Below are 26,209 nucleotides of genomic sequence, written 5' to 3'. Positions count from 1 at the left end.
ACTAAGACTGTCCTCATACTAAAGGTGAGAGTTAGGCCTGAAAAAGCATGTTCACATTCAGAATTTTTTGAGCTAATATCAAATAACATTTTCCACAACTTCCAGCAGTTCTTACCTCTGCGCCATTCAAGAACACGTATCAACTTCCTGTCAATTGACATTTGAGCTTGGGTTTTTAACTCATTGACCGCAACATGTTGATCGAATGATTTTTTATTTCTTTGGTTATATTCTTGAATAAAAGCGCACGTGTTTGTATGATATTTGGACTAAAGTCTTGTGTTAAAAACAATCACTGATAACTTCTAAAAACTCCCGCTCTTGTGCTGCGCTGTTTGCAAGGTTATTGCAGTTAATATTCGGATAATTGAAGTCTCCCATGACTATAATCTCCCCTTGTAAACTTACCTTTTTAATATTACTAAAAAGATATGTGTTACTAATTACTGTCTTTATTTGGTGGTCTATAACACACTCCTAAAATAAGGCCTCTTTCCTTAATGCTTTCCAGGCAAAGTCACATGTCCTTGCTAAAGTGGAGCTCATTGTCCAGCTGAAGAAGACTTGCATTTAAATTCTGCTTGATAAACAGCAACCCCACCTCCTTTTTGGTTCTCTCTATCCTTCCTAAAAAATGTGTATCCCACTATGCTATACAGTACTCATCCCCATCTTTGTTATTTAGCCAGGTTTCCATTATTGCTATAATGTCATAATTATGCACTGCTACATACAACTCTAACTCACTTGCCTTACTTTTGATATTTCTAGCATTAAGGCAAGCTATTTTTAATGCGTTACTCCTACATTTAAACGTTGGGTTAGAAGCATTACTGCACATTTTTATTTCTAAACTGTTTTTTGTTCCTCCATGTATAGTTCTAAACCTGGCCTGTCCTAGTCTCCTTGCCCGCCCCCCCCTTTCCTAGTTTACACAATCGTTGACAAACCTACTCATATGCCTCCCCAGTACATTGGTGCCCCTCCGGTTCAGATATAACCCTTCACAGTGGAACAGGTCCCCTCTGTTCTAAAAGATAAAGATGCCCCATAAACCCCTTCTATCCTGCATCCAGACATTAAGTCTTCTAATCTCCTCAATCTTACCTAGACTGGCGTGTGGCACAGGCCGAACTTCAGAGAAGACTACCTTGTCAGTTCTGCTCCTCAGCCTGCCTCTTAACTCCTTGAATTTGGATCACAGAACTGACAGACTAACCTTATGTGTGTCATTTGTTCCAACATGGACAATGACAATTGGATCCACCCCACCCTGGCCAAAAGCCTATCTACCCTTCCAGGGATGTCTCCCACTTGTGTATCCAGAAAGCAACACACCATGCAAGACTGTCTGTCTCTATAGCAAGCCTGCTTTTCAATCCCCCTAATTATTGAGTCCCCAACTATCACTACCTCCCTCTTTTTGGGAACTGGTTTTGAAGTGGCCCATTGGGCCCTCATCCCTGCCTACAATCTCATAATCATCAGAGACACTGTCCAGCTCCACAAGGACTTGAAAGCGGTTTAACACACTGGACAGTGGGTACACTTGACCTTATTCCTTGTGACTTTGACCCACCTTTCTACCTGTCTGGTCTGGAATCTCCTCCCATACAACCTTAGGGGTGCATACTATCTCTTTAAAGGAGACCTGGGCCAGGTCTGCCAATTCTCTATTGAAACGTGAAATAACACCTGTTATTTACTTAAAGACTTTTCGGTTTTTGTAACTACCTTCTGCTCCACCTTTCCAGTGCTAGTTTTGAATATAAGTAACAAGTACCTCCATACGCTTCTCCCAAACAGCTATCTTTGCTCCTGTGCAGGCAAAAAAAAAAGCAAAAACCCTTCTAATGAGGGAAAAAGGTTTAAAAAATCTCCATATGGCTCCTTATTATAAGCCAAAAAAAGTTTTTAGGAGGAATAAAATATATATTTTAAGTAACTTTTGCTCACTTCCAATTTTAATTGTAAGGATGATGTTAGTACGTCTGAGTTTCCAATCCTCTCCAAACTGACAGACCTGCAAGTCAGTCCTTTTTAAATCAAATCAAGTATTATCTCCCTTACCCATGTAGAATTTAAGAAATCGGAAGATTTAGTATAAGGTAATCAGTTATACTGTATTGTACATATTAAGGCATTCTAAATGTTAGCAGAGGTTTAGAATATTTTAAGTTATTAAAGACAGTATTATTACACGTTTTCTAGATTCTAAGTTTCAAACAGTTCCTTATGAAATAAATGTAACTTTTGTTTCTCACACTTTATTTTCTTGCCACATCTCCTCTTGGTTGGCATGTATACATTGGCTGATTGAGTGATTGCATGTCTTCTAACAAGAGTCTGCTACTGATGTGTAAATCCCTTTCTTTCTAAACCCTAGAATATTTAATTTGCTCTGGCTATATCAAATAAATTTGTTACTCAGTTGAAACCTTAATTTTTACTATACTATAACTTCATTGTGCAACTTCGAGAAAATGGAATTCAAGTACAGTAATCCCTCCTTGATTGCGGGGTTATGCTTCCAGCCCAAAACGCGATAGGTGAAAATCCGCGAAGTAGAAACCATATGTTTGTAAGGTTATTTTTATATATTTTAAGCCCTTATAAACTCTCCCACACTGTTTATAAATATTCCCCGCATAGTTATACAGCATAATCCCTTTGTATTCTCTTAGATATTAGGTAAGATTCATTGAAATTATGTATATAAACACACTGTTTATATACAGTAAAACCTAAATATTATTTTAAAGATATTGAGTGTCTCCGATATCACATATGTTACAGCCATTACGATAGACAGGCCACCAGCAATAAATACGTACAATGCAAAAAAAATAGTATACAGTAAATGTGTGTACAGTGACACTAAACGTATGTACATGTACTAAGTACTGTAAGTTGAAAATTAATTATGGTTACTCACCAACAATGACACGATGACTTATCCGATAACAATGAGTTTAATTTTACTGCACAACAAAGGAGAGCGTTACAGTTCTTCCAAAGTAGCCACTTCAGGCGATTGTGTAGCACTGCCGTTGTTCTTCTTCTGGCAGTCTTCAATGCAAATCCCTAAAGCAGATTCCATCCAGACTACCGCCTTATTACATCCACTTACAACTCGTTTTGCGCCCTGGTTAAAAGGACACTGCGGCCGTAGATCTTATATTCCTTTCCTACTTTACAAATAAAAAGAATCGTAGCCTTCAACAAATCCAAAACGTTTACCTTTTCGGCAATCGTTAACATCTTCCTTTTGCGCTTGGGCACGGCCCCTGAAGCCGTCATCAGATCATTTTGGAGCCATAATGAAGGGCTTGACTATGCACAAAGATAAACACAAAAGAGCACAACTCTTTACACAGAGAAACACGTTGATGCTGAATGAGCGAGACAAGACTTCCTGGTTAACACTGCATTCAGCAGGCAGGAACTTAACTGCGTGCTCTGATTGGTTAGCTTCTCAGTCATCCGGCAATAGCGTCTCTTGTATGAAATCTACTGGGCAAACCAACTGAGGAAGCATGTACAGGAAGTAAAAAAGACACATTGTCCGCAGAAGCAGCGAAAAATCTGCGTTATTTAATTAGGTATGCTTTCATATAAAATCCGCGATAGACTGAAGCCGCGAAAGTTGAAGCGCGACATAGTGAGGGATTACTGTACTACCATTCCCTGATTGTGTGCTTTGTGGTAAAAATCAGCCTAATATCACCTTTTTGTTTCAAATTGCTGCATCCGTAATGTAGATGCATGAAGCTAGTTAATATTGTCTTTGTGCATAATTTATGCTTTATTGAGTATTTAGCAGATAATTTAAAGCACAAGTAAAACATATCAACTGGCATGAATGCAGTTTCTAAATTATTCCCATATGATTCAGTGCAGTGACGAAATAAAGCAGAAAAAAATAAATTCATCTATTCAGAATGGGCTTTAATAAAAGAAAGAGTATTTTGTTTTTCTGTGAGAGATTTTTTTTAGAATTTTTGTGTTCCTCACCACCACCCTCCGGGGTCGTATTTTCATTCTTCACATCTTCATAAAGTACAGGCTTCAAATCTTTTTACTTTTTTGATAAAAATAAATGAGGAATACAGAGGTTATGTACTATATTTTAACTATTGTTTTTAGGTATTTTGTTCATTTGTAAAGATGATAATTTAGATTTTTCTATAGTTTAACAAATCCCAGCTATATTGGCATATGTATCTTGAAAAGTATGCTTTTATCTGTAACTACAAATAAAGCCCTGGAGAAAGTTTTTTAAATTTAAAAACTGCGATTAAAATTAAATTTTCTAAAATGTTATGATTGTGGTGTAGACTGTGAAGATCCATACCCAGTGACCTTTTTAAGTAGATTTTCTATTCTTGGAGAAGTTTGAGCTATTCTGAAAGAAACAGAAACAGCTGGAATCCATTACACTTTAACCATGAGATGTGCTGACGTTGACTTCTCCGTAAGTGGGATATTAACATTCCTAGGTGTATCTGATCTTTTATTTCTTTTTTCATAGATCTGTTAAGTATTTCCTAACAACATTCTGTCTACTTTTAAATTCACTGGTACAAATGAGAATAATTATTTTCACACTGCTATTGAGGCAAGGTAAAAACTTGTAAAAACATGTTCATCGACAACTTTGTGACTTGTATGAAGCCAAATCTGTACTATTTGCAACATTTTTAAACTAAAATGATGATTCAGCAGACTTCTACTAATATTTAAAATAAATCAGTGAGTACAGTAATCAAATCACACATGTGCATTGTGTGCAAATACAAAAATCTATGTATGTTCTTGGTACCAAGCAGAAATAAATCTCTTTGTATACCTAACAGATATCAAGAGAAAAACTATGCCACATGAGAATTTTTAACATGAACATTGTATGAAATATAGGGGAGAAATTCCACAAAAACCATAGGTTTGTGTAGAATATGTTAAATTGATAACCGTTACACAATTTTGAAGATATTTCGTCTATCAGTAAAAATAACATGATAATGCTGATTAAATTTGGTTTGTTAATAATAAACAGAAACAGACAGAAGAAACTATAGATAAATATCTGCAGATATATATGTCATTTTGGACAGAAAATACATCTTATTTTATATGACTAAAATGATAGTGTAAAGGAAGATTACAAGGTATTTCCATTTATTACAGGAAGATTACAAAGTATTTCCATTTATTACAAAGTTACATATCAACAAATTATCAGAGCTAATGAAGTGGGTCCTATTGAATTACAAGTGCAGTTTTATTTATTTAATTAAATAGATTCAGTAGATTGATGGATAGAGCTTTAAGTCCTTGATTGTTACCCGTTAATAGAAAGTCCAGTCAATGTATATTTATACTTAATTTTGTTAAAAGTATATTACTTATTTTTGTGCAATGTCTTACAGGGGTTGACAAATCTGTATGAAAAAAGCAATCAAACTGACTTTAAAGAAGAATTGCCTGAAATGTATCTTAAACTAATGGAATTTTATGAGAGGTGAGATGTACTTTTTTTTACTCTGTTGAAAAAAGTAAAGGCTTTGCTTAAACTAAATTCTTTTTTTTTGCCAATATATACTTATAATATAGATGAGCAGCAATACTGAATATGCAAAAATATCTAATTTGTGATTGTTTGAAGTAATAATTGTCTCATTAAAGGATTTCAGAAAAAAATCTTAAAATATATACCATATAAATTGAAAAACATTTAAACATATGTCTCAATCTGCGGTGGGTTGGCACCCTGCCTGGGATTGGTTCCTGCCTTGTGCCCTGTGTTGGCTGGGATTGGCTCCAGCAGACCCCCGTGACCCTGTGTTTGAATTCAGCGGGTTATTTTGTGATGAACTGAATATCCTATAAAACTAATAGAAAAAAATATTAAAAATGACTTAGAACTTGCCTTCACTACACTATTGGCATGCAGACTTATTTTGCTAAACTGGAAGAATCCTAACTCTCCTCTTTTAAGTCAGTGGGTTTTAGTCATAGATTTTGTAAACTATTTGAAATTGGAAAAAATCAAATTCTCAGCTATTAAAGCTCTGAGGAAGTAGATTCTCTTCCCGTTTCTTTTTCTTTTCCATTTATCTTTATCTGCCTATTTAACTCATCAATTTATTTATTTTTGCTAGCTTTAAGTTTTACTCCGTTGGCCATGCTCTCTTTCTCAGGGGTGGGGGTTGATTTGTTTTCAATCCTATTTTTTGTAAAAATTGATCTATTTGTATGGAATGATGACAATAAAATCAATAAAATTAAAAATAAAAAGTGCCATAGCAGCACCTCCTAGCATAGTGTGGTAGAGTGAGCTATGTAATGGTCTAGAATTTTGCCATCATTTCTTCTTGCTGAAAGTGTCTCTATTGACTCGGGGATCAGTCCTGTTATAGTAGCTGGTCTTCTGGATCTTTTTTTTTTCAGAAATTTGGCATCCTCCAAATTTCTGTTACAGCAGATTACAGCATGACACAATACTCTGGTCACAGTGGAGTGAAAGAACATATTCATTAGGCACTGAATCTTGTCAAAAGGATGAGCTTGCCCTGTGTGTTTTGGCAGAGCTTGTCAGGTGGTTTGTTCCTGAATATCGGTTTATGCATTTCCTAATGCAAAGAGTTTGAGACATTGGTGTTACTAGGGTTTTCAAGCACATGGGACCCAAGCCTTGATTCTTTATAAATCCATCATCATGGTCTATAAACATTTTATTATTCTAATTTATGAAATCTTTCAGCCTCTTGCTTTGTGGGAGGATATTTTTGTGAAAGTGATTACTTACTTGATGGTGCAATGTTCCACCTAAAATATATTGGGAAATGTCAGCCACATATACCTAGTGACCATTTCATTAGGCACACCATTCTAAAATCTGTGTTGTTCTCTCATTTATGCTTAAAAGATGGCTGAACATGTCACTCTGCAAGGTTTTAAAACTGAGTTGCTGCCCCAAGTCAGCTTGACAATACATCTTAATTGACCATGTGCTGAACTTATTCTTTGAATAACTTATTCCATCATATACTTCGATGTAATGTATTGAAATCTAGTGACTGACAGAACTATTCACTAACATTTCCCTAAAACCATTGTAGAACTTTGTTGCACTTCTGGTCTGTACCATTATTCTGTTGTAAATACCCTTTCTGCTTAGCAATACATTGCTGCTAAAAACAAATGTGCACAGTAGACAATGGTGTTCAGATGACATTAACATATGCAGTACCTTCTATTAAGGAATGCAATTTATGCCACTTTAATACCCTATGCTAAAATTCTGCATCTATCATTTGTATTGCTGATGCCTTGCATAATGGATTTCTGAACTCTTGGGCCTCCTGTCATATGCAGCTCCTCCTATCAGTGAGCATCCATGGGATTTGGAATTCAACCTAAGCAACTATGTACCAATCATGCTCCATTTGTTTTCCTTAGCAAACTAGAACTATACCTTCTTGTTTTTATTTAATAGTCATGAACATTAGTGGGTTTAATGGCCACCATAGCATGTCTGTAACAAAATATGATGAGTTGAGGCTCTTGATAAATGTCTACTGATACTACTGCTGTACTTATTTTGTTAGATAACTGAAGCCTTTGTTCTAGTTTAAGTACCATCTGCCTTAATTGACCCAAATCATTAGCACTTTGTTCATAATCTCAGCAATCTACATAATAAGCATGATTTAGTGAGTGTCCCAATCTTAGTATATCTGTGCTGCTGCACAAAACACTAACACATTGCTGCTCTTTTTATATTTATGCTTTTGTTGATGACCACTATCATGCATTATTCAGAGCAACTTAAATCATTAATCTTCCATGTTTTAATTAATATGCACAATTCACAACTAACATTATTAAAAAGCTGTTACTATATATATAATATATATGATACTGCAACTGTTTGAGGAGTTTAACATCCTACAGAAGAAAACAGTTTTTCCCTGATAGAGTAGTATTTATCATCTATGGCATGCTGTGGTTTAAAGCATGCATCGGTATGCTGTTACCAATGTAAATGTCCTTTGGCATCTGCTTACCTTATCTGTGCCATGTCATCATCATCAACAAACCCCTTACCATATTCACTTATTAAGTGCAAAAAAATGAAGAAATAAAAAAAAAATGTTTTATTTGCTGTTAGGTTTCTTCCTTCTCGGACTGTGCTGTCCAAGACAGTTACACTACTTCCTAACAAAATTAGAAAAAACAGTGCTTGACATTTTTATTTTGTGCTTTCCATGCAGTAGGACTTTTAATCAGCTCAATAATTTTGTGGTTAATCTGTTTAGCACAGAGAAGCAAAAGTGGTATGAAGTATGCAAGAAATTGGTGGAACTCTATTATCAAAAGCAAAAACACCTGGAGGTAAGTAATTTAATAGTGTAATTTTCTGTTGGGTAAATTAATTAATCTTTATATAAATAGTTTTATTTATGTAATTAGGTGCTGTAGTGTTTTACATCTTAATACAATTTTGGGCTTAAAGATGGAAAATGTAAAACACAATCCGATCAAAAAATCACTCCAATACAATATTTCTGAAAGAAAATTACTGTGCCCCAAATCGTCGTCAACACTTAATGTTCCACCTCTTCCCATGTGGGCAAAAGTCAGCCTTATTTATTGCCAACACCAATTGGTGTTCTGTTTTTAAATCTTTAACTACATCATCAGTACAGCTGTCACATTCTTGTCATTCCTGGTCTGTCTTGTTTTTGCAGACATGGCAGACCTAACAGTGAATGCAAATACAAAAATAAATGGTGTGATTTCTTTGTGAAGGACTAATGTAACGTGATACCTTTTTAGAAGAAAAAAAATATTTTAGTACAGCTGTATTGAAATGCCGGCACATGTAATAAATTGCATAAACACCCAATTGTATGTACTGTACAGTATTTTATCACATATATATTCTAATGACAAATGCATACACACACAAAGAAAACAGATTTTATTCTTTTATTTGCAAACACTGTGGGGTCTGCTGTGTCTGTGGAAACATTGCAAGTGATCTGAGTTCACTTATGGATTGCTCCACAGTATGCCATATCGCATGTTCTTGTTTTCCCATGTAAAACTGATGCTGGATATACACTTTGTGTACTGACAGTTTTGATGCTATTTCAGACATTTGTCAGACTTTATGCAGGGCTACATTATACATTATAATTAAGGGCAGACACCTGTTGTTGAGCAGTTGTTCCTGATGAAATGTTGATGCCCTTTTACACATCTGACAAGTCTGGAATCAAATTTTTGATAAGTTTTGATGTATCAAATATATACCTACAAGATGCTATTGCTTATTTGGAGAAGGATCGCACTTGATTACTTTGATTACTAGGGAGAGACAGTGTGACTAGTAGTAGTAGTAGATGAGAAATGTCACTGCTGACAATATTTTTCACATCACTTTGCATGTCAGATACACTACTAGCCCAAAAGACAAGCCAGCTTTATAACAAATCCTATACAAAATGAGATAGGATTATGCCAGGCCACTGTGAAGGGACACAAATGGTGGTCAAGGAGACAGACACTGATAAAGTGCAGAACCAGTGAGAGAATGCACATGCAGCCAAAGAAAAGTGCACCCATTTAAGAAGCTTAGACTACAAAAATTATAGTGGACTGGTGATGTGGAGTATATTATACTGAGTCCATCATGCAGCCTTTTATTTACCTTTTTAATCTGTGAAATATGAAAATAATGCTATAATTGTATAAACTATTACTGTTTACTGAAAATATTTTTTGACTTAATATATTTTATGCTTCCAGCTGACTGAAAAGTATCATTTTGTTTTTTATTAAGTACAGAAGTGTTTTTTTTGCCAAGTTGGAAACAAACTTTGGAAAGTTGCTTGTGTCAGAACATTCCTTTGAGTCCAAGTAGAGTGAAGCAGTGTAAAACTAGAAAATGCACAAACAATAAAAAATGAGAACTATGTAAATTGTCACCATAAAACAGTTCCTACTTCATGTTTTGTGTTCCTAGCTGATTAAAGTGTGTTGATTTACTTTTCACTAGTAAATGCTGAAATAGTTTTCTGCCATGTTACCATGTACAGATTGATGAAATGTGTATATTATCAATGATGAAATGTCATTCCTTGTCTGATTACAGATGGTGGGTAGTTTCTTTTGACAAAGTTAACTACTTAACTAGTAAATATGGAAAAATTAAAGTATTTGTCAAAAGGCTGCCCAAATTCTTCCACAAATTAAATACTGTATCCGTTAAGAAGATTTAGAATATTTAATTGTGTAATCTGTGTGATAAATGTCATCTTTAATTGCTTTATTAAGCCATTCTTCAAATGATGTCTGTTTCAGCTTAACTCAAATCACAGGTACCCTTTGTATAACTAATAATGATCTGCAATGTGTGGACAATGTTTCATCTGTGTCACTTCTATGTACTGCATGTTCAAACCTAGATTAAGGTTCTGGATATTAATGATATGTAATATATTTACTGTAGGTTGCAAGAGCGTGGAATAAACTAATTAAATTAAAACAAGAAGAAAATGTGAAGAAAGATGAGCTTTACCAACTGTGGATACAAATGATAAAGCTATTGGGTGATGGCCAAGAAAGCCAGGACAATGAGATACAGCAACAAGTGAGTTTCACATTTCTATATCTTGTAATGAATAACATTATCAATGTTGTTTTTAACTTTATCAGGTATATGTGTATAATCGCTGCAAGAAGAAGAGCAGTAAAGAAAAACCCTTCTAGTATTTTTTCTTTTTTTTATGTGTCAGTACAATTGTCTTTAGTTGTTGTGTTTTTTATTTAAATGGATATATTTCCTGATATTTAAAGTTAAAAATTATAAGTAGTTTTTAAAAGTGTGTTAGGATATGTAGTCTCATCCGTCCTCTGTACCAGAGAGAAGAAATCTCCCCAAAGCTGGCTACACTTTGTCAAAATTGAAGTTTCTATTTGTTCTTGTTTCACTGGAACAACCTCTGCTCGTTAGGCTTTGTTTCATTTTATGTTTTATATTTACTCCCCAGTAGCTACCATGTGAATGTAACCTCAATTTAGTTGATCTCAGATCACATGTCTAATGTCTTAACTCCTACATTTATTTTTTAATAATATTCATACTGATGTGTAACATTTGCTAAATATGTTAAAGTTAGCGTGTCCACATCACAGCCCGAAAAGCAACTTTAATGGTGTAAGACTGGGTTGGGGGCTTAATAGTCAGTCTCACAGGGCACTGCTCTGTGTTTCTTGCCACTTATGTGTTTTTTAATGGACACAATCCCAACTCATTCTACACCTTTTTGTTCCAACAACATTTTCAACTGTTGTACGATCATACTTGAAGGAGATGTATTAGGTTCTTGATTAGGCACAAGGCTTTTTCTGATTGACAGGTAATTGTGCACAGTGTTTTATGTGAATTGTGTATCGTTTGTACCTATGTGCATATTTATGTTTATGTTTTTATTGTTTTTAATGATCCATGTTAACTTTAGATTGTTTATGCAGTAAATGAAATTCCCTAACTACCAATCACCAACACTTACAGACCACAGCATGCACAGTTTCAGCCACAATGCACTGTATTTCCTGTAGTTGGATTAGTCTTTTGTTAGATCACATTCATACCTCATGAGAATCACTCCAGGGTTTTCTTGGTACCACATCAAGACCATCCTTTCCAAAGGGTCTTGTTCTGTTTGTTTTGGTCCACAACTGAGTGTGACTGGCATGTTCACATCTATCTAAACCTCTCCAAATGAGCTAGGTGTGAAAAGCTTTTTGACTCCACATTTGTTACTGCTTTAGCTAATAAACTATTTTTGCAAGGAAAACAAATTCTTACATTTTTTAACGCTGTTTATTAGAGATGCTGAATTAGTGTTTATTCTTGAGCTTAAGGTGTTAACTAATGTATCCTTTTAACATTAGTAGTTTGGTTGACATTTTTCATAGGTAATCAACTAGACAAGGGTCTAATGTACTTGTGCGGATTTATACTCCTTGAAACCTCCATTAATTATTGAATGACATTTGCAAAGAATCATTATTCATGCATCTTAAAAATTAAACTTTTACATAAGCCTATATGAAATGCTGTGTTTCTGCAATTAATAAAAGTTGCTTACTGAACATTTAAGCATAAGAGGAAATACATATTACATAGTTATTCTTTCTTTTCTCAATATAGCAGCTTTCTTTTTACAGAATCTTGAAATTACTTTGGGATGTTTGCTTGAAGAAGGGGCCTAAGTTGCCTCAAAAGCTTGCATATTGTAATCTTTTTTAGTTAGCCTATATACTGTGTCATTTTGCTTGACTTGTCATTACGGCGATAGTCACAAGATAAGGTTTTCAAGTCAGTGGTAAGACCAACAATGATGCATGGAGCTGAGACATAGGAAGTAAAGGGACCACAGGAGAAGAAGAAAGTTGTGGCAGAAATGAGAATATTGAGATGGATGTGTAGAGACATATCTAAGAAAGTACAGGAAAGTAGGCAGAAGTGGTATGAACATGTGATGAGGATAGACAGTGAATATTTGGGCAAAAGAGTGATGGGAATGGAATTACACGTAAAGAGAAAACAAAGGAGGTCAAAGTGGAGGGGGGTTGATAAAGTAAATGAAGATCTTAAGGAATAGTGCTTGACTGATAAGGCGGTACAAAAGTTGTTTACGTGGGTAGGGAAGACCGTAACATTAAGATATATTAGTTTAATTTGTTGCAGTAAAAATAAAGACATTTATATGCATTTCATTCAACACTGATGAATGACCTTAGTATCCTGAGACCCCCTTTGATTAAAAACAGCTGGGGAGGTAATAATGTAATTAATCAATTAAACATTTTTGAATATTTCCTAACTTTAGAGTGGAATAGTAATAAAAAAGTTGGCGCTAACCTCCCAAGACTCAAGAAACATACAGTAAGTATGATTCTTGCCTCAGTTGCTGCTTGTGTGGAGTTTACATATTCTCTTAGTGTTCTCATTGCATTTTTTGGAAACACTGCTTTTCTGCCATATACAGTATAAAAGGTTTTCATGCGAGATTAACTGGTTACTCAAATATGGCCTAGACTCAAATTCATCTCCTTGTATTTCAAAGAAGTTTATCTGAAATTGCTAAACACTGCAGTAGAAATTGTACATTTTTTTTACCCTGTTACTGATGTACTTATACAGTACAATGATAAACTTTAAGGGCCGATTTATACTTCACGCTCAGAACGCATACGCGCCCACATCATGGCTGCCACGCGTTCCCAGCGTTCATTTCATGCGTCCTCTGAGCAGGTCCTCAGAAATTAACGCGATGCGTGTGCGAGTTGCAGTACCAGCAAAAAGTCAGGGGGGTGGGGGTTGGGGCAGTGTGCTAAAAGTCGGAACGTGACGTCAGAGTCTCTGTTTACTAACTACATGTGACAGCAAGCCTCTATGCAGATCCTTCGGGGATCGATGTGCGTGCTTTGCTGTTTGATGAATGGCTCAAATGCAGCGCTATACATTATGTTGCCGGTGTGAAGTTGCAAAAAAATAGACGGCACAAAAGATGGTATGTGAGACTTTTAAAATGTATCGTGTCGTCACGATCGGGATTATGCGACGCTTAAATATAAAAGCACCACGAATGCATCTGTATGTCCGCATTTTGCTTCAGCAGCGGAAAGCAGCAATAGATCACCAAACAGAATAAATTAAATGTATGATATTCCAACTCTCTGCACATTTAGAATCTTTAGATTTATACCTGATATCACTTTCAGCAGCGATAGCACTGCTGTCTCACAGGGAGTTATGTTGCTGGTATTTCCTGCTTGTATTCCACACTGTGCTCCGGTTTCCTTTCAAGGGACTGTTTCTCACTCGTGCCCAATGCTTCCTGGAATGGACACATCCCTGGATTGATGGATTTAATCAATAAACATCCTTTTCAGAGATATTGCGGTAAGGTGTCATCAGAATTTAATAGGTGTTCTAGGCAATTCACAACACAGAGAAGCTGAACATGTTCTCACCGTGATAATATCTCGCATTGCCACCTGGTGGATTCCCCAGATTTACGTAAAGTACGCGCGCAAGTATGAACACTACAACGCTTGCGCAGCAGGAGCGTCCGCTGCAGCATGCATCGCATCGCGTAAAGTATAACTCCGGCCTTAAAGTAAAAAACTAAGTTTATAAGATGAAAAAAATGTTGTGACAGTATATTTGCTCTATGGTAAATACAAATGCCATTATAGAACCTAGGAAGGAAAAGAAAATTGTAAAAACTTGGTAATAGTCAATTGAAGCAATCACAATTAAATAAAAAGCAACATGGACAGCCTCAATAGGAGCTCTATCAAGAGTATGCTATATTAAAATAATTAGCCTTTAGCCAAAGGGTTACATGCTGAGACTGATGGAGATTTTGTGTTATTGGCATGTAGATAGTTCTACAGATTGTCCGCTGTATAGCTAAAGTCTCTTACCTTCTTTATTAGTTTTACTTATCCTGCAAATTTTAAACAGGCCATCATTTTGAGACTGCAGTGCCAAATCTTACAGGCACCCAATGATAAGTTTTGCAAAGTTAGGGACTAAACCATTAATAAATTTATTTGTAAGAATTCCAGTTTTCAAATTTGCTGTAACCTTGTTTAGAAGCCAGTAAAATGATATAACAACTGGAGAAATTGTTACATCTTTGTCCCCATTTATTGAATTATCGGTAGAGTAGTAAGTGGATAATTTGAAAAGTCTGTCCATAAAGCATTATAGTGGTTAATGGTGCTTGAAACCAAATGAATGAGTTTGCATGTCCAACCCATGTTGGCTTGAGTTGTTCTAGGGCCTGTTCCTAAAGAGTTTGGAAGCTCTTATATGACAGTGTGTAAATGAACTTTGGATTGTTATTGATTATGCAATGTGATGACTTGGGAGTATTGCCCACTGGCCCAAGCATTATTGTTAATTGATATGTTTAGTTTGTCATGTTCTTAAATAATTTGTTTTTGGTTAGAAAATATAGTCTTAAATTTAAAACTGTTGGTTAGAGATGCTGAATTTGTATTTATTTTTGAACTTAAGGTGTTAACTACTGTATTTCTTACTTTGATCAGTTGCTAGGAGCGTTTGAAAATGCCTTGAATTTAACATCCGAAATTCCAAGTGAAGACCATCAAAAGCTTTCCACAGAGTACATCAGGTACTTATCAAAGGTAAGTTGATGTTTTATTCATTCTAAATCTGTCATGACCATGAAAGTATTTTGCGGTGGTGGTGGTGGTGAACTACGAAGGGTGTTTGATTAGCCAACATGTACCAAGATTTTTTCCCCCCTTCTCTTGGCACAATAGAGATATCCTGGCATGTAAATAGCAATGCAGGGTTCACTGGTGACTTTTCTCTGCAACAGTTACATAAACTGTAGAGATGCTCCGATCAGGTTTTTTAAGATTAATACAGATCACCATTTCATGTTACTTGATCAGTTGACTCTCGATACCTTTTTATTTTCCTTTTTCTTTTGTCCCTTGTAAAACCCGGCACAGACCACGCAGAGGCACGTGTATAAAACACACAGGCTTTATTCTTTTTTCCTTCAGCCGAGGGGCACGTCTTCCCCGTGTCCCACAGGCCCAACACAGTTCTAAAGCACAAAGCACAATTCTTCACAACCCTCTCTGCCACCTCCACTCCTCCCAGGCAACCTCGTCCTCTTCCTCCGGATTCTGGCCCCGAATGGAAGGAGGTTGCCTGCTTTATAGCCCACCCGGAAGTACTGCAGGTGCCTGACCAGCTGGCCTTAATTGCACCTCCGGGTGGGGCTGGTAAGTCGTCCGATGTGGCGGCTGGCTCTCCAGCACCCTAGTGGCCACCCCATCTCCCAACCGGGCTGTGGTGGACTCCATATCCCATGAAGCCACGGGGGAGACTGAGGAAGGACCCACGGCCAGGGAGACTGCCCCCGGGCGCCCTGGGGAAGGTATTGCACAGTCCATGGTGGCTCTCCCGGGACGTATGCAGCAGAGGCGTCCCGGCCGGGCATGGGACCCGGCTGTCCGTCACACCCTTTAAATAATGTTTTACACTAAGCTCCTACATAACCAGACACCTAGAAGCCTTGTATCCTATAATAATGTGCATTTTTATAATTAAACTATAGACCACAGGTGCTTCATTTTTTGTTAACAAAACTAAATTCTGTAGGCTTATTGTCCAGTGAAATCAATTATTTGCTACTGACAATTAAACACTGCTTAAATTTATATATGCCTGCACATTTAAGTTTTAATCATTAATTACACTACAGCTTTTTTTATATATATTTTTGATATGTATCAGTTAGATATTCATAATTCTTGAGGTGTAATTATAATATGGATTATTATGGATTACCATTTTAATAATGAAGAACTTATTTCTTAGTAAAACTTTTGTTTTATGAAACACACCAACAAATAATAGTTTGTAAAAAGTACTTTAAAAAAGCCACAAATATATCAAATCTTCATACATTATTTATCAAGAAGACACAAGACTAACATGCTTAACAGGTTTATAAGTAAAAGATGCGTTTTACTTTTAAGCTATGTCTGTAGTGCTACAACAACAACTAGCACTATACAAATGATGTAACTCAAAGTGCTTTACATGATGAAGAAAGGTTTGGTGTTGTATCGTGTTAGCCATTATGCTTGTAGTGAGTTGTCAAGCAAAATGACACTAAAAAGATTACAATATGCAAGCTTTCGAGGCAACTCAGGCTTCTTCAGGCAGAAGAAGGGGCCTGAGTTGCTTGACTTGTCACTACTGTTAAGCTAAGACTATTGTTATCTGGGCAGCAATTTCAAATTCATCCTTATGTTTTCTTTTTCCAATTGAAAATGTAAGCTGCTGCTCTTGAAACAAGCTTGCTGTGCAAACTCAAATGATGTCCATTTTAATTTAAAGGACATATATAAGCTTTTCTTGCCATTTGTGTGATTGCACAGGATGACTTCTCTGATTTCTTTTTCTCAGTTTATTACTCCACTTTCTTTAGCGTAAAGGCAAGTATTCCAATCATGTTTTGCTCTCTTGTTAAACAAGCCTTGACTTGCTTTGTTTACTCCACTGGAAGTTCGCTTAAAAAAAAAACAGACGCAAACTGGCTCAATTACCGTAATACCTTTTGTAAAGGAGCAGTGCAACTAAATTACCAGAAAGACTAGAAAAGCAGAGGATGAAAAGATTGGGTTTCGTGATCAGCCAATTTACAGATCAATGATCAAGTCTTTTTTTTTAGTGAAAATCAGTGGTCTATTGATCGGAGCATCTTTAGTAAACCCTATGAAAGTATGACATGTATTCCCTTGGGTGACTATTAAGAAAAATCTACATTTTTATATAATGCATTATTAACAATATCATGTGTAATGAAGTGCCATTTACTTTTTAAATATGTAGCGAGACTTAATTAGTAAAGAAATTACTGATGTTTTGAGAAATTTTACTTCAACCAACTTTTATGTGTACCTCTATGATTTTGCTGAAGAATTAAAGTAACCGGTCATATCTAAAAAATTAACTCAGTTTTTAATATTAATTGCTTTTATTTATGCTGAAAAGATGCAACTCCCCATCATTCTTTCCTCATGTGTCATACTTTACAATATGTGAAATTGATGATCATTAATGATCTTAATATATTATAAAGTGCTTTGTAACAAAACATCCTATTAGACTTCTTAATATATTCTGTAGGTTGTCTTGTTGGACAGGAATTAGTTTACAGTGCCTTGAGACTCTTTCTCATAGGTGATCTTTCATTTTGTGCAGATATTCCATATTTTATTTATACCTATTTTTATCACCTATACATTATTTAATCTTTTATTCTGCATATTTGTTTAGGTCATTTATTATTGGTTTTGCTGAATTTAGAATATCTGTCAGTTCATCTTTTGTGTCATTTGCAAATGTAAACAGCTTTCTATTCATAGGTACAATTTTATTTTGATCATTTATATACATTCTAAAAAATAGCAGCCCCAGCAATTAATCTTAATATGTACCAAATCCTGGTGCTTTTTTTGTTCAGTCCATTTTTTTTTATTAATTTGCTTGCTGTGCTTTAAATTGTCACACCCTACAGTTTGATAACTATAATGACATATTTTTGGTTCATCCTCATAAAGTTCTTCCACCTCAGTAAAACACATCTTCCATTTCGATACCTTTGTTGACTGTTTATTAAACCACCAATGATAACGGTAAGTTGGAAATTTAAAGTATTGACTTTTTCCAGCTTTATGTGAGACATAAAACCTTGCTCAGCTTGCTACTTTGCGATCAAACTTCTGTGCTGGTATTTTGTTTCACTTCTGCTTATACTGGCTGGTGGAGTGATCACATGGTAACTCAAACCAAAACCACACTAAACCAGAAGCTTTCTGTAAATGTGCAAAATTGAAGAGAAAACAAATATGAAAAGATACTATGAAAAATAAAATCACAAATCACAAATTCCCAAGGAAGCCACTTTCAGGCATGCACAGCCATAAAGGATTACTCTGTCATCAGCAACTAGCCAGTGACTGGGGACTTTGAAACACTTCAAATACATCTCTTCACAAATTAAAATAGATAATAGAACATATTTTTACAAAATGTGCACAGTATCAAAATATTCATAATGATGTACATCAGGCATGTCAAACACATGGCCTGCATGACAGATCCTAGTTAGCACTAAACTTGTCCAAAATGATTACTGTCATTTGTGATTGAATCATTCTGCATCATCGGCGTTACTTATTGACTTTTCTTACTAATGCCAAAAGCGCATTTTCCAACAACAACAACATTTATTTATATAGCACATTTTCATACAAAAAATGTAGCTCAAAGTGCTTTACAAAATGAAGAATAGAAAAATAGAAGACACAATAAAAATAAAAATAAGTCAACATTAATTAACATAGAATAAGTAAGGTCCGATGGCCAGGGTGGACAGAAAAAACAAAAAAAACTCCAGGCTGGAGAAAAAATAAAATCTGTAGGGATTCCAGACCAAGAGACCGCCCAGTCCCCTCTGGGCAATCTACCTAACATAAATGAAACAGTCCTCTTTGTATTTAGGGTTCTCATGGAAGGACTTGATGATGATGGTCACGTAGACTTCTGGCTTTCAGTCCATCAATGTTGGTGCATCATGATGCTTTGAGTAGGTGGTGGTGGTGCAGGCCGCCACCACAAAGAAACCGGAAAAAGAAACAGAAGAGAGAGTAGGGGTCAGTACGGATTTTAGAGCCACTGTGAATAGTTATTATGATGAATTGAACATACAGAGTATCAGTATTAAGTTAAAGTGAAGTTATAAAAAGGCCATGTTAAAGTAATGTGTTTTCAGCAGTGTTTTAAAGTGCTCTACTGTATTAGCCTGGCGAATTCCTATTGGCAGGCTATTCCAGATTTTAGGTGCATAACAGCAGAAGGCCGCCTCACCACTTCTTTTAAGTTTAGCTTTTGGAATTCTAAGGAGACACTCATTTGAGGATCTAAGGTTACGATTTGGAATATAGGTGTCAGACATTCCGATATATAAGATGGAGCGAGATTATTTAAGGCTTTATAAACCATAAGCAGAATTTTAAAGTCAATCCTGAATGACACAGGTAACCAGTGTAGTGACATCAAAACTGGAGAAATGTGTTCGGATTTTCTTTTCCTAGTTAGGATTCTAGCAGCTGCATTCTGCACTCGTTGCAAGTGATTTATGTCTTTTTTGGGTAGTCCTGAGAGGAGTGCGTTACAGTAATCTAGTCTACTGAAAACAAAAGCGTGAATTAATTTCTCAGCATCTTTCAATGATATAAGAGGTCTAACTTTGCTATGTTTCTTAAGTGAATAAATGCTGTCCTAGTGGTCTGATGAATATGCGATTTAAAATTCAGATTACAGTCAACAGTTACCCCTAAGTTTTTTACTTCCGTCTTAACTTTTAATCCTAATGCATCAAGTTTATTTCTGATAACCTCATTGAATCCATTATTGCCAATTACTAAAATTTCAGTTTTCTCTTTATTTAGTTTGAGAAAATTACTATTCATCCATTCAGAAATACCAGTAAGACATTGTGTTAGTGAATCGAGAGAGTCGGAGTCATCAGGTGCTATTGATAAGTACAGCTGTGTGTCATCAGCATAGCTGTGGTAGCTCACGTTGTAACCTGAGATAATCTGACCTAACGGAAGCATATAGATTGAGAAGAGCAGCGGACCCAGGATAGAGCCTTGTGGAACACCATATAGAATATCATGTGTCTTTGAGATGTGATTACCACAACTCACAAAGAATTTTCTCCCTGCCAGGTAGGATTCAAACCAATTTAAGACACTGCCAGAGAGGCCCACCCATTGACTAAGGCGATTTCTAAGAATATTGTGATCAATGGTGTCAAATGCAGCACTCAGATCTAAGAGGATGAGAACAGATAAATGGCCTCTGTCTGCATTTACCCGCAAGTCATTTACTACTTTAACGAGTGCAGTTTCTGTGCTGTGATTTGTTCTGAAACCTGACTGAAATTTATCAAGAATAGCATGTTTATTGAGGTGGTCATTTAACTGCATAATGACTGCCTTCTCTAGAATTTTACTTAAGAAGGGCAGGTTAGAGATGGGTCTAAAATTTTCAAAGCAGAGGGGTCAAGATTATTTTTCTTGAGCAGGGGTTTAACTACAGCAGTCTTAAGACAGTCTGGGAAGATCCCGTATCTAATGACAATTTACTATGTCAGAATATTGTCAATTAGCACCCTGATACTTCTTTGAAAAACCTTGTTGGTATTGGGTCAAGGACGAAGGTGGAGGGTTTCAGTTGAGAGATTATACTATGTAATTCAGGTAAATCTATCCTGGTGAAAGCATTTAATTTGTTTATAATGGAGTACCGGGGCTTTGGAGGTTCTGCAGTGTTGGGGAGATATACTATGTTATCTCTAATATCATTAATTTTTTGATTGAAAAATACAGCAATGTTCTCACAGGTTTCACTGGAAGTATTCTGGGGCATTCCTTTGTGTTACCTGGGTTTAACAGACGATCAATTGTAGAAAATAAGACTCTGGGATTACTAGCATTGTTATTTATAATCTTAGAGAAATAGCAGCCTCTCAAGACGGACTGTGTTATTGTATTCTGTTATTTTAACCTTCAATATCTCATAATGGATAGTTAGTTTAGTTTTCCTCCATTTACGCTCAGCTCTACGACATGTTCTTTTTAAATCAGACACTCTTTGGGTCTTCCATGGAATAACAATGCTAGAAGATTTTTAACTGTCTTTTCAGGTGCAACTATGTCAACAGCAGCTCTTACTTTAGAATTAAAGTTTTCCACTTTACTATTTACATTATCCTCGCTATTATAGTTGGCACTATAAACGGACTGATTGCTTAGAATGTTTGTAAGTTTTAAAGCTGCTGATGAGTCAAAGAAGCGTTTTTAACAATATGCTTCTCATGAATGTTTTCTATCATTATTTCTATATTAAATAGTAGAAGGAAATGGTCTGATAGACCAATATCAATGACCTGCTTTATATCAACTTTAGTCCTTTAGTAATCACTAAGTCTAACATATGACCTGCTTTATGTGTAGGCTGATTAACGAGCTGACTCAAATCAAAAGAGTCCAGGAGGTTCATGAATTCTTTACTTTTGGTCACACTGATTGTCGATATGAAAGTTAAAGTCGCCGACTATTAAGAGTGTGTCATAGTTCGTAATTAAAATTGACATTAAGTCAGAGAATTCCTCAAAGAAAGACGCGTTATATTTAGGAGGTCTATACACGGATAATACTAGAACCCGAGAATCTCCATGAATAACAACAGCGAGATACTCAAAGGACTTAAATTTACCAAAACTAACATCTTTACATTTTAACCGGCTTGAGTAAATGTTTGCCAAGCCGCCCCTTTTTTCCCTGGCGGTCTGCACGAGTAAAACTGTAATCGGAGGCAGATTCGATTAAAACAGCCGCCGTCTGAGTTAAGCCACATTTCACTTAGTGCAATAAAATCAATGTTTCTATCACTAATAAGATCGTTTATAAAAAATGTCTTGTTAGTTAAAGCTCTAACATTTAATATAGCCATATTTAATGTTTCTGAGGGCAGAGCTGAATTCTATGTGCGTTATTGGTATTTGGAACAAAAACTAAGTTATTTTTGTTAACACCGCTCTGTGTGTATTTTTTATGTAATCTACAATCTGTTTTTATAGTTTTAGTGCATTGCTGATCTAAAGTAGTAATTGTAATTAAATTATTTGTGTTTATGCCACACTGCCTAGATTTTTTACGTGCTTTAAGATTGGTTATTAGATTATTAATGTTGTGCACTTTAACGGAAGACTGTGTTAAGCCATTATGTCCTATCAAAGCAGTAGCATTACAGAAGGGGTTTATAGTAGAAATAGACAGTCAAGATAGACAAATTACCTTAGCGATGTTTTCAGAGAGGACCCGGGCGCCAAATCTATTCGGATGCAGTCCATCCCACTTGAAGAAGCCCGGCCTTTCCCAAAACAGGTCCCAGTTATCAATAAACCCGATGTCTTGAGTCTCGCAGAAACCTCTCAGCCAGTTGTTTAAACCCAGCAGACGACTGTAGTATTCATTTGATCGTCTGACGAGAGGTAGTGGACACGAGATGAAAATTTTTGTCGATGGGGTCCTCTCCTTTGTGTCTTTAACTAGGGCTGCGAAGTCAGCCTTGAGAACCTCTAGTATAGTTGCAGCCGTGATGTCAGCTCCTTGATACCCTAGGCATGAGCTGTGGGTAGTGGCTGAAAGAACAAGATCGCGATTACAAGCGGCTGAGATGAGTGTCCTCCGCAGGGTGTCTGGGCTTTCCCTTAAAGATTGGGTGAGAAGCTCAGTCATCCAGGAGGAACTCACAGTAGAGTCAGATGAGGTGACTCGGGCATTTGATCAGGGTGCCTCCTGGACGCCTCCCAGGTAAGGTGTTCTGGGCATGTCTAACCAGGAGGAGGCCCTGGGGAAGACCCAGGACATGCTAGAGGGACTATGTCTCTCAGCTGGCCTGGGAACGCCTCAGGATTCCCCTGGAATAGCTAGTAGAAGTGAACGGGGAGAGGGAAGTCTGGGCATCTCTGTTCAAGCTGCTACCCCCATGACCCGATCTTGGATAAACGGAAGAGGATGGATGGATATTTTCATGTTTTTTTGCTCAAGTTTTATGTAATTTTGTGCTATTATTGTAACGAACAGTTAGTACAGACTACAGCTGAAGATCTGAAGTGGACGCGAGAAGTTGGTGAGTTGTTTATTAACAAATTTTTGTGAGTTTTAGTTTATAAAATTAGTGGATGTCATGGGGCTTTTTGCATATCAGCTTATTTTACAATATAAACTGAGCAATGAATTCAGTGAGCGTTTTCGTGATTTCAGTTCACACAAACAGGACTTTGCACTGTTTACGTCACCATACTCTTACAATGTTGAGAATGTGCCTAAGAATATCCAAATGGAATTGATTGAATTGCAGTCAGATTCTATTCTGAAGGCAAAATACAATGAATTTGGTGTGCCAGGCTTGTATGCTTACCTGCCACCCTTGTATGTGCAGGTCCTGTAAGTTGGCATCGAGAGTACTATGTTCAGAAGCACTTACCTTTTTGAGCAACTATTTTTGTTAATGAAAGCTACCAAAACCCCACATCGCTCAAGACTTGCTGTCGAGCACCTTTCATCCCTCATAAAAATTGCAGCTGCACAGATTTCAAGCCTGATATTGACGAACTGGTTACTAACAAGAGATGCCAAGTGTCGGCATAAAAGAAATAGATCTCACACCGTAAGACTTCTATATAAGGACCTAGTTAAGAGGCTAAGACTCTTAATTGTATGCAGTTGTACGGAGATTGTATGGAAATAAATTGCTTTTCTTTAAACTTTAAACTTTAAGTGTTACACTTTTTAAAGTTTTCAGTATTGGAAAGAAAGCTGCATTAAGTTTGTATAAAAGTATTTGTTACAGTGCGGCCCGCTGACGCATGTATGGCAGTCGAAGCAGCCCACCAATGGTTGTGAGTTTGACATGCCCGATGTACAACTTTTTGCTTTTAGCTTTCCTGTTTATGATGCCACTTACTGTACCAGTTTAAAAATAAAATGTATAACCGCTTTTGTCAGCAGGATCTGTCGAAATAGGAGTGTGTTACTGCAGTTACTCGTTTAATCCACAATCAGTACATGTCTGCTAGCAATTTACAAAAATCTGTTATGCAACTAGAGTGCAAGAAAGGGTGAAGTATGTAGAGATGTGTGCACAGCAAACAAGCTAATGTAGTTTTCTGAAATTATTTTGTTTCCTTACAACATCACGTCTGTTGAACACCCGCCATCTCCCTGATAGTGAAGATAGTTTGCTTTTCTACTTAATCAGCTTCTCACATGATTAGTGCTTTAAGGGCAAATTGTGTAAAGGGTGTTTTAAGGAGTATTTCCTCTTAAATCAATTTAATATTTAAGAGTGCAGCAAATTAAGAAGGCTTCACATTATACTGCGGTAATATGAATCCTGAAATCCTAGATGACTAATTATCGGCTTCCATCAAGACAAAATATATTAAAATCCTGTTTTTAAAATATATTTTTATTCATCATATGATACATCTACCTCCAATAATGAAGTTTCTTATGATGCAATAAAGTTATCTACTTATGTAGTATGACTATACTCAGTACTGACCTGTTCAGAGCAGGAGTTGAGTTAAACTACTGTCTGTGACATCAAGCCACAATATTGTAGCCTTGATGGCACTCTAGTTAGTCAGCCAGGAAGGTTTTCTAATGGTAACCAATGCCAATATTAATTGACAGAAAATATCAGTTAATTACTGTAACTACCCTTGGATAGTATTAACTAAATAATTACTGTCTTACAAAATTATTTAGATTACTGTCTTACAAAATTATTTAGTCTCATTTGCATTTTTTGCCATCTTTTATTAAAGATGAATAGATGCAGATTCATACTAATTATTATAGTGAAGCAAGAGTGCTATACTTTCAAAAAATATTTGCATAACAAACCCTTTAAACCACTCTAAAAGAAATATGAATGACCAGACTTATGTGTGATGTGGAAGAAACATGAGTCACATTAATTAATTATTAAATAGCAGACATTTATTACAGTGCATCGATGAATCTAACCCCCATCAAGGATAAGATTTGAATAAGTTAATCGTATTTAAAGGTTTTTACCCCCTCTTACATCACACATGACTGCAGAGCTTTTAGCAGACTACTAAAAATATGTGAAACAAATAGTAGGATACAGATATTTGTTCTGTTTACATCACAGTTTTTTGGTAATTAGAGAAATAGGTGATTGGTTCTTATCAAATATTTGTAGAGATCCTGTCTCATCTAAGTAATAGAATGCTTGTATCTCGAGTTGTTGCCTAAAGACTCTGGGAGAAGGCTGATATCACTGGTGGGATGACCAGGTGCTTAAGACAATGGAAAGCATTGGTAGTGCGATCACCAGCTGCCAGAGGATAAAACCCTTTAAGCAGACCATCAGCTTCTATAGAACTGGTGAGAAAACAAGAGGAACAACTAAGTCTAGCTCGGAGCTTTTATACACCGCCACAGGACTGGCAGCTGATAGTAGACTTGGGCAGGTAGCTCAAGTTTCCTGAGCATATCACCAAGACTACCCTTAGACCAGATGATGTTCTGGTGTCAGAAATTACAAAGAGTGTAGTTATGCTGGAACTCACTGTGCCATGGTAAGACTAAATGGAGGAGACCTCTGAGTGAAAGAGAGAAGTATGAGGGCTTAGTTAGTGACTTCAGCAAGCAAGCCTGGAAGGAAAGGTGCTTGCCTGTGGATTTAGGATGAAGAGGCTTTGCATGACAGTCTTTTTGCAGGGCTTATACTGTACTAGGCATCGCAGGTGAGAGGAGGAGGGCCATTTGCAGTAGCACTGAGGCAGCAGACAAGGCTGCGAGTTGGTTCTGGCTCAAGAGAACAGATTGGTGGGAGAAGGCTGCTACGGCACAAACTGGGGCAATTAAGCAAAATTCGTAAAATATAAGTATTCATATTGATAAGCATAAATGTCCTCTATAAAAAGGAATGCTTTTGGCACAATTACTAACATTA

General features: G+C 36.3%; 1 protein-coding gene across 2 annotated transcripts in view; it reads left to right on the top strand.

Moving 5' to 3' along the window:
- Positions 1-26,209, top strand: part of ttc37 (tetratricopeptide repeat domain 37) — a 197,322-nt gene that overhangs the window by 18,549 nt on the left and 152,564 nt on the right. For both annotated transcript variants that reach the window (XM_039759363.1, XM_039759362.1), the window contains exons 4-7: positions 5,430-5,521; positions 8,322-8,397; positions 10,520-10,660; positions 15,142-15,240. In XM_039759363.1, coding sequence (XP_039615297.1) covers positions 5,430-5,521; positions 8,322-8,397; positions 10,520-10,660; positions 15,142-15,240 — 408 coding nt within the window. The remainder of the gene's footprint in view (positions 1-5,429; positions 5,522-8,321; positions 8,398-10,519; positions 10,661-15,141; positions 15,241-26,209) is intronic.

This window comes from Polypterus senegalus, chromosome 7 (assembly GCF_016835505.1).
Source record: "Polypterus senegalus isolate Bchr_013 chromosome 7, ASM1683550v1, whole genome shotgun sequence".
Classification (NCBI taxonomy): Eukaryota; Metazoa; Chordata; class Cladistia; order Polypteriformes; family Polypteridae; genus Polypterus; species Polypterus senegalus.
This window is presented reverse-complemented; position numbering and strand designations above follow the sequence as displayed.